The sequence below is a fragment of the Sphaeroforma arctica genome, assembly GCF_001186125.1.
Source record: "Sphaeroforma arctica JP610 unplaced genomic scaffold supercont1.132, whole genome shotgun sequence".
Taxonomy (NCBI): Eukaryota; class Ichthyosporea; order Ichthyophonida; genus Sphaeroforma; species Sphaeroforma arctica.
Window position 1 is genome coordinate 10944 of NW_014040426.1, and position 9750 is coordinate 20693.

Here is a 9750-nt window from a genome sequence, read left to right on the forward strand (position 1 = left end):
CTCATCATAATGCACAACTGCCAAGGTACCGGACACTAGAACATCCGAAAGGAGATGGATTCCAGATTGACTTGTCTAACGAGAATGCCTGGGCAAATCCTCCATGGTTATTAATACCACAGTTGCTAAATTATGTACATATTCAAGATGTTACCATCACGTTGTGTTGTCCCCTAAGACACTCAGAAAATGGCTACCACAGTTGATCTCAATGATACAATGTGAGTCGATCTATGTGGATAGAAAGGTAGATACTTTTCTCTACCAGGGTACCCATGCAGTCCAAAAGACGCCTTGGCGACATACTATTATATGTCGAATAGGTCCAGTTGGCACAACCAAGTGGACACCATCCGAGACTTTCAAACAGAAGGTTGAGGAATCCAAGATTCCACTCTTGAATCCTAAGTCTCAATCAGAGACCCAAAATATTTCTTTATAATATTACATCAAATTCACTATCACTCTCCTGTGCTTCCTCGTCATCACTCTGCTGTTGTAGTTTGTACACGTGGGGATTGTCTTTTTTCATCTACCAATCGGTGATAAGACAGTCGAGATTAATAAAACCACGATCTACTTGAGCCCCGTGGTCTGTAATGTATATTCGAGATAAAATTTTGTTGAGACTACTAAACTCCATGTAGTTCCGCAACTCCTTAATATTGCGCTCAATTGTAATTTGCTTGCGAGCAATATCCCTATCGACTTGACTTCTCTCAATACTGAATGCGAATTGACCAGCTTGTTTCTTCCTAGGCGTGCACACGCAGATCCTTAGTTTTTCAAGTTTGTATCTATCCGTAAAGCCTTTGTCATTGGTATACACCATGAAAGTTGATCCATTGCCTGAGATTAGCTTAGGTCCGTATGATTCATTATTTGTATCCTATTATCGGTCGAAGAACTCACATAAAACTTACTATCGCCCCCCCCCCCCCCCCCCCCCCAGCCGCCTTTTTATTGATATCGAGTTTTCTTTCAGCCGTCAATAACGGACCCGCAAAAGTATGCTCTATTTTTTGAAACAAATTACATTTAAGATTCTTCGGGGGCCTCTTTAGGGCCTACAAATGGGAGGAGGGAGGGGAGCGTTCCGGACAGACTTTAAGTTCAATAAGAGAAATAGGGACTCTACAGCTACGTTTTCGGTGATAAATATCACAAACCTTTGCCAGGTATTCAGCTTTGATTTGTTCTTACTCCTGATCTCTATTGCAGTTTCCTCGGATTCCTCATTGTCTTCCTCAAGGGCACCAGCATCCAGAACTCCCTCAGACACAAATTTCTCTCTCATTTTTTGGTTCCCCATAGTGAGGCTATCTAGTCTGCCATTGTGGTTCAGCCACCCAAATAATACCATTAGCACAGCATAGCTCGGTTCTCCAGTTTGCTCCTTGCAAAAAAAGGCTTTTTCAGCCGTTCCCTCCATTTAGCACCTCGTACTGGTTCTGTATGCACTGGAGTGACATCAACTTTTTTTTTGTATAGTCGACATATTGCTAATGTTACGTATTACTGGGGTGATATCAGCAAGTTGCTGGATGTTAGTTGTACACCTTGAGCGCTTAGTTGATCTTTCAGTGCTTTACGCAGCTGTGCACACATACGTCTTTCTTCTGGACAAGAACGCTGCATACTGTTATTGCTATTAAAGGCACTAGTACTATTTGCATCTTCTTTGTACGGTTTAAAGCGTGGCAACAGATTTGGTAGCAAACGTGCTCGCTGTAAAGTACTAGCGTTGAACTGTTCTGGTTTGAAGAACACGATATGTAATGCGTTGTTTCTTCGCACACTTGTACTGTACGCTCTTTCTGTACTTAGAACGGAGTCGTATGTCCTTCACTATTATGTTAATAACTTGCAATGTGTCTGCTTCATTTTACGGTATGTATATCTCGTCTATTCTACTCACATCCTCACCACAAACCACTTCATCGTTTGTGCATATACACTTCTTTAATACTATAGCATCCCATACGGGTACAATGTGTAGCTGTGTATCTAGGTTGCACTTTAACTCTTTGTGTGGTTTAGCTGGTATAGGATATAGGTCAGGGTGAAGAGTCGCGCCGTGACCTTCACTAAAGTGCTTGGCATTAACAAATGAATTGTTAGTCTTCCCTGGAGCGCCTCGCTTTGCCATTTCATACAATATATCCTCCTCACTCATGTGTGGCTGCAGTATAAACAACCACTCGCGTGAATGTGCATCAGCGATGGCATGACTTTCTAATTGATCCTTATCTTTTGCTGGCCACTACGCCTATGTCTAGTCAAATCACTACTGTTACACTCAATGCACCTATATTTACAGTCAGAATCTGGTATGATGATGCCGTTGCAAAAAAAAAAGGTGCGGTATGATAGTCCCCCCCCAGCTCTGGACTCTGGACTCTGGAGTTCTGGACATGGGCAGTAGTAATCACATCAAAATACAATACTAAAACCTACTGAGTCTCCCTGAGGCTCAGTGCGGTGGATTTATTCTTATATTTGATTGTCTACGTGGTCTACCAATAATTCACCTCGTGTGAATTAATTGTAAACTAATTCTAACTCCACACTTATAGTGGTTTAAGGGGACTTTTACTACAGGCAGAGGTCTTCGGCAACTGCGCGAAATCTATGAAAAACATGGTCAAATAACCCCCGAGCACGCTTGGGCTGCTGGAGGAGGCCGAACTCTTGCGTGCCGTGCGGAGCGCGAAGCTGGCAAGCGTGACACGAGCGCTTTACCACCCTAACCAGAGATCGTAGTCTGTTCCAGCCATAGAGGGTGTAGAGCTTACCAACCAGCTTATCGGTGCCAGAATGCATATACACCTTGTGCATAGCCGCAATGACATCGTGGACGTCCGGCCACGACAAGACAAACCCGCGAATCCTATACGGAGAGGGGCCTTCCATAGTGCGTTTGACCGCTACTTCCACTTCTTGCTTGGACTTGGGCACTTCACGTTGCTCAGCTGCGAGGACCTGTTCCTGCCGGACACGGGCTCGACGAGCACGCCGCTCAGACATTCGACGCTTGGGTACTGTAGCTTGGGCAGCCTCACGCTCCAGCGACGTTAGCTCTACCGGGGTAGGCTGAGAAGCCATGGTACGTGGGCTGGTTCGTAAAACCGAACGAGCCGCCCCGCCAGCCACACCACCAGGGACAAACGTGTCACACTGACGCCAGAAATCCCTTGGAACCTAGAATTTCGCGCCCTTGGCGGAGAGTCGGCACAACAACGTTGGGCCCCATCGAGGGGGTGGCATTTCTTCATGGCCATAACGGAAAAAGACACCTTTCTCTGGGGGAAAGATGATAGGCTCCCGCGACAATAACGACAGCATTGGTTGGAACCAAGGAGCATTAAGGAGGTATGGGCACATTAGGGTTATGTCCGCCTCGTCTGCAATCACCTTGGCTAAGACACGCGGGATGGTAGCCCACGGACAATTGACCCACAAGCTCAGGAACGTCCGTAATTGGGAGAAAGCCCCACCCTCCAAAGAAGGGGAAAATTACTTCGGCAAGTGATTGTTGCCAGGAAGAGCGAACCCGTCGTGAGTGTGCGGACCCCATGCCTTATCCACAATATTAAAATGCTTCTTGTTGGCCATGTACTCAATACTATGAGGAGGGCCTCAGCGCGCCACAGGATAACGCCACGTCACCTGACGCCTGGGACTGGCCGTCTGGGTTCCAACAGGATCCATCCATGGATTCACCTTGGTCGTAAGCCGACTGAGCATGTCGGCCGCGCCATTATCTTTGCCACGAACATGCAAGAGGTACACATCGCGATCTCGGCATACCTCCTAAACTGATAGTGGTTTAAGGGGATTTTTACTACACTCCCCTCAAGCTCAAGCGTCACCAGTGATTGAAGAGCTTCAAAAACAAATGACCTTTTAAGCTATTGAAAATTAAACAAATAAAACTAGTAGTGTAAATTAAACAAAATATATATATATAAACTGGTGAAAATCCTTCTGCTGAGTAAGTTCGTGCCTTGGAAACTGGTCTTTTGAACCATCCCGGTTGTGCTGGTATATTTTCACCCCCCCCCATAAGCTAGGGTATCCGCTGGAGTTATACTCGCCTATAAGCTCGAGTTGTGGAATCGTCGTTCGTCTCTACACCGTGGTGAAATATCACGAGGAGAGACAAACTCCGATCCGGAAGTAGATGATAGACAACTAGTATTCATCAACGTAACGTTGGAATTATTGTTGTTGTGCCGCTTTCTTCTTCTGGCGAGTTTGCTCGGCTTTGTGGCATGCAGCGATATCATTCGGATCGTCAAAAGCTTCGGTTGACTCCCAAGTTGGATCACCTTCCCGCTAGCGAACCAAGTATTCTGTATTTCCTGTGTAATCTTTCTGTCTATGTCGAATGATGTAACGGAACGAGGAACTATCCTGCCACATATGATCTTCTAAAGGGTTTTCGGTGGCTCTATGGACTAATCGCAAAAGTTCCACTCTAACTGGTTTACCTTTGAAAGTATCTGGAAGTGAACCATCCTTGTGTGTAAGTTCATATCCTTGTCCCTGTCTGGCTTTGACAACGTATGGTCCAAACATTGGTCGCATTGCTTTGGTTGTGCGACCTTCGGACCGTACCATTACCACATCCCCTGGTTGAAAGGCGATAAAATCGTAAACATGGAGGAGGTCAAACTGCCTGGATAGTATATCTGCGTATTTCTGCGTGATCTTGTAAAGCGTCGGCAAGATAGTGTCGTGCAAACGATCCAGCCGGTGTGCCCAAGCCTCATTGGTGACCGGCTGATTCCCCGGAAGGTCATCCGTGAAGTCAGCAAACGGAACATGACGGCGACCGAAGTAAGCACTGAATGGTGCTGTCTTGTGTCGCCGAGATATTCGGAGGTTCTGGCACAGCATAATAAGTGGTAGTCGGACATCCCATGCCGTAGGTAAAGATTCACATAGCTTGCGAACTCCTTCGTATATGTATCTGTGTCTTCTCTCCGATGCTCCCAGAACCTGAGGACGATATGATGGCGACTTCACATGCATCACTCCAACTTCTTGAGTTATTAGTTTAACAATATTGTTCGAAAACTCGCCTCCCTCGTCTGATTGGATTTTCCTGGGAAAACCATGTTCCCCAAACACCTCCATAAGTTTCGATGCCACCACTTCTGCTGACTTTGTGGCCGTTGCTCTTAATATCGAGCACCCCGTTGCTATATCCAAGACGTGCAATATATATCGATTTCCTGCTCTGAAACTTGCACAAACACTTAGGAGAAACTGCTTCCAGCCTTCCCCAGGCACCAGAGGCCACAGCCTTCCATCCTGAATTCCTGACTGTTAAACTGTTAATTATAAGAGCTTAGAATAAGTACTTTATTGTGGTGCCTGCTCAAGGCATTTATACTAAGAAATATTTCTGTCATGACTAATTCATGAACAGGATAAAAAAACCCATATTTAGGAAAAACCCATTTACATTTTATGTTGTAGTTTATGTTGTTCAATACAAGCTCCGTATGGTTTTACTACGCTTATATTGGACCTTCATTGGTGACCCGGTAATACTCCCCCCTAATTTTTTAAAGTTGTACCTGCTTCAACTTGGTTGTACAAGTTTTGTTCTCTTGGAAACTCATCTCAAATCTGTGATATGGAATATCTGAGATAAACTTGGAAAATTGTACAATGTTTAGGTTTTATAAAAATATATAAACGTCATCTGACATTTTATCAATTTGAGAAATTGAGTATTTGAAATGTACTCTGAGTCAGAAAAAATAAATAGAGCATTTTTGGAGTTAATTTTAGAGTTTCAGGATTAGAGTGTAGACTTTAGAGTTAGATTTATACTCTTGTTGTTGAAAAGTGGAGTTTGAATAAATTTCAAATTTGTAAGAAGTGAGACACTGTGACAGACTGACAGTTACAGTCACAGACCTTGATATTAGACAATGTTAGTGTGACGGTGAGTGTGATTCAAATAGTAAAACGTAAACACGTTTTCAAATTAAAGCTTATACGTATAACATACCAATTTGTTTGCAAAATTTAGGTATGGGTTGAGGCTTAAAGCCTGAGGTCAAATTTCTGATATTTTCCAAATGACAATTAAACCCTAAACCCTAAACGTTAAAAGGTTACAAATGAACTTGAAATACTGATTCAGACTAGATGGCTGGTATGCTATCCACGGATATTCGGGAATTTATACTGGGGCATTTAAAAAAAAATGCTAGGCAAGATTTAGAACTTTTGCTGAAGTGAGGTGCGTTCGGCACTGAGGGATGATCCTAAGTCGAATCTGATTCTGTACATGAAAGTAATACAATTATTGTGGCAGCTGTGCCAGTCGTCCTGGTGTCCCTCAACAGAAGACATCCCGAACAATCGACATAATACTTGGTGGTCTGTTATGCACGCTTGTATTGTGTCGGTTGTACAACCCATGTTGTACTCTAACACTGGTACCTGTTGCTCTAGACCGTTGTCTGAGATTCTAGACTGCAGCCTACTATCTCATTGGCTGACAAATGAGCCTTCGGTCAAATACTATGCATTTCTGGCGATATTTCTCACATATTCCATAGTATTTTATAAGTGGCATGACCAAAACAGTTGGAAAATACCATCGAATATTGCAACTTTGTGCAACTTTTGCGCGTGTTTCAAGAATCTACAAGTTTTGATTGGTAGAGAACTAATGTATTTCTGGAAAATTTCACAAACGGTTGTACAGAATCTAAAGTGAAAATCGGTAAAAAAAGCAAATAATGAACACAGCACGCAAATATATACAAAGTACGTCGCAGTTTGTTTGTGATTCACAAGCACTCGTAGGTCAGCGACTAGGTGATACGATGGCTCCCTCGCATAGCAACCTCAAACGATATACAAAAACTACAAGGATTTGCTGCAATACTGGCAACCAGACCATGATTGGGACGGGTATGAGAATCTGATGAATATTTTGCATGAAATCACAATACAGATATTACCGCAGGATATATTCAAATATTTCTGTCTACTTGCATATGGTAGAGAGAATCCTGGCCATGATGATCATCCTACTCTACGTAGGGAGTCAGGGCTAAGCTTTCTAAAGAAGTCTATCACATACTCTATGCCGCGCATCGCTATTGATTGGGATCCAGTTGATATGATGGGGAATCCTACGAAATCAAAGGATGTGAATGACTTATTGAAAACCATTGAGAGGGCTGAGCTTAGGGCTGAGGGCAAGGATGACGCTGCTAAACGTCCTATAGAGTACGATGAATTTCGTCAAATTCTTGCTATCAATTTAGAGAAAAGGAATTATCATAATGGTGGTCTGCATGCTCTTTGGACTTTGACATTTCCGCTTATATGTCGAGTGGATGATGTGACAAATATAAAATTTGAGGATTTGACGCTCAATGACGACAATCCGGAGCAGCTTATTGTGACTTTAGTTCGCAGTAAGAATCTCAGATAGAAGGGTCAGGTAGCCACACCAGTCATACTTGGCTCTATGGATTCTTACTTTTGCGCTCTTAGTGCACTGGCCGTTCACCTTGTAGAACGCATGCTAGAGAGAACTAACACGCATCAGTTGGATTTGGGATATATGTGCACTCTGAATGGTACTGTGGGTTGGGATGACAAGTTGAAACCAGATGTGGCTAGGAGAGCGATTGCTAAAATTGTACGGCTAGACAATTTTGTGGCTAAAGGCGAAGTCGACGAAATCGGCACGCATAGTCTCAGAAAGTGCTCGTGCACATATGCTCAGAGACGTGGACGCTTAAAAAATTGATGCAGAAGGTAGAGGCAGATGGGCCAGGACCAGAACAAAGGGTCAGAGAAAGAAGAAGTCAAATAGTCAGGTCGATAGATACTCCAGCTCTTTGATGCTGTATCCTGATGCTAAAGTATCTGAGGCCTTATGTGGACCCCGAGGTGCTTGCAACTATAGGATCAACTCAGGTAAGCTTTTGATTAGTGTTGTGAATAAACTATGTATAACTATATATGGTACACTTATTCGTAAATATGTGTATACTGAAATTACAAATATTTACTATCGTTATTCTTATACTGCAGACTTCAATCTTAACGATGAGGACTTAAGGTTAATTATACCAGGTGTGTGGGACCTACCTGGCTTTCATATCTAGCACAAAAAAATATTTTCTATTGTTGCACTGTATCTCGGTATAACTGAGTCCCATTTAGTACCAGTAGAGTACCACAAATACTGCGACGATGTGGTAAGACATTTGTTTCCGAATATAAGTGATGAGAATAAGAGGTTGGTAATTTTGAGACGACCTGCAATGTGCAGGAGATGATGGCTTCAGAGTCTAAGAAGTTGAAGGTGCTGACCAGAACTTAAATAATGTTAATACTAACTATCTCAACCTGCACGATATGCAGAACCAAATGATAGCTTTAGGCGCAGATATTACCCACTTGAAGCGTATGATCGAGGATATGGAATGAAAATCGATCAACATCACAATGTGTTCAAGAACAATCACAGAAAGCTAAGGCAAGATATTATGGGCGAATTTAATAGACTACGACTTACAGTACAAGCCCGTACGAATTTCCAGCATAACAGTAATGCCGCAGGAAACGCTCGCCCAGCAAACGCCCAGAATGAAGCAGGTAGCAACATTCAGCACAATGACATACATGAGCCCCACGGTTCTCACGAAGCCTGTCTTAACAAAGGAATCAGAACTCTGTGGCAAGTATGGCAGGAGTATGACGCGGGACTTTATGGGAGCAAACCTGCCAGCTTCTTTACTGATAGTGAGCGAGGTAGAGTGAAGTGCACTTATAGTTTGCGCCTTTGTTTTTGGAGGACTATGGAGAAGCTGACCGCCAGAGGTAATAGCGCTCAAAAAGCTATAGAGAAAATTCAGGATGCGTATGGTACAGCTTTATCGGTCACAGCGATATGCAGAGCTTGTCGCACTGATAAAGATATGGCAGAGATTCAATAAAATCGGTCTGATTTATATATATATATATATATATATATATATATATATATATATATATGTATTAGCCGTGCCTCCACATTAGACTCTATGTTATAAACGTACTCTTAAGCAGTACATAAATTCTAAACGTACTCTTAATAGTACGAGGAACTTAAGTTTCCTAAATGGTTTTTAATGGTTTTATTAAATAATAAGTATGCTCATATGCTCGATGCGTTAAATTATGTATAATTTTAACTCTACTTTCGAGCTCCTCTAAGTCAGTCAGATTCTGCGTAACGCTGGCTGAATGAACCATAGTCCTGTTGGAAAGGGCAACCTCAGTATCAGGAGGGGTAGACTCCTGAGATACATAATTGACAACATTGGATTGTTGAAGTATCTTCTTCAGTTGTTTCGCAACTCCTGGCTGTTCTTTAAGCAGCGCTATAAGTAGTTGAGTGCGAGCTTCAGGTTCTCTTAGAGTTTTGAGTCTTTGATCCATGGCCTTAGCTAGTTCCATGTTTTTACGATCTAATGCCGTTTCAATCGGCATTACCTCGACTGCAATCTTGTTGGGTGCATGTGTTGTACGAGTCTTGAGCTTTTGTTCAAACTCTTTAGACTCCTCTAGTTTAGCTAAGAATTCGGTTGAGGGTTTCCACTTAGTGGTACCTACAGGACCGATGCGACAAACAATGGTGTGTTTCCAAGGTGTCTTCTTACTAGAATAGGATCCCTGATACAAGAACGTGTCGGTTTCACGGTCGACATAAATAGGTTC

At 42.9% G+C, this 9750-nt stretch overlaps 3 protein-coding genes across 3 annotated transcripts; 2 read left to right on the forward strand and 1 right to left on the reverse strand.

The window, feature by feature from the left end:
* Positions 1–2595: 2595 nt before the first annotated feature.
* Positions 2596–3105, reverse strand: SARC_02816 (hypothetical protein; the record flags this gene model as incomplete). The annotated part of the gene is made up of 1 exon (XM_014303388.1): positions 2596–3105. One exon carries the CDS (start codon positions 3103–3105, stop codon positions 2596–2598), a length of 510 nt encoding a protein of 169 aa, XP_014158863.1.
* A 4012-nt stretch (positions 3106–7117) lies between these two features.
* Positions 7118–7792, forward strand: SARC_02817 (hypothetical protein; the record flags this gene model as incomplete). The annotated part of the gene is made up of 2 exons (XM_014303389.1): positions 7118–7454; positions 7557–7792. 2 exons carry the CDS (start codon positions 7118–7120, stop codon positions 7790–7792), a joined length of 573 nt encoding a protein of 190 aa, XP_014158864.1.
* Positions 7793–7886: 94 nt separating this feature from the next.
* SARC_02818 (hypothetical protein) lies at positions 7887–8987 on the forward strand (the record flags this gene model as incomplete). Its single annotated transcript, XM_014303390.1, has 2 exons — positions 7887–7962; positions 8413–8987. The coding sequence occupies 2 exons, from the start codon at positions 7887–7889 to the stop codon at positions 8985–8987; spliced, it is 651 nt and encodes a 216-aa protein (XP_014158865.1).
* Between the last annotated feature and the right edge of the window lie 763 nt (positions 8988–9750).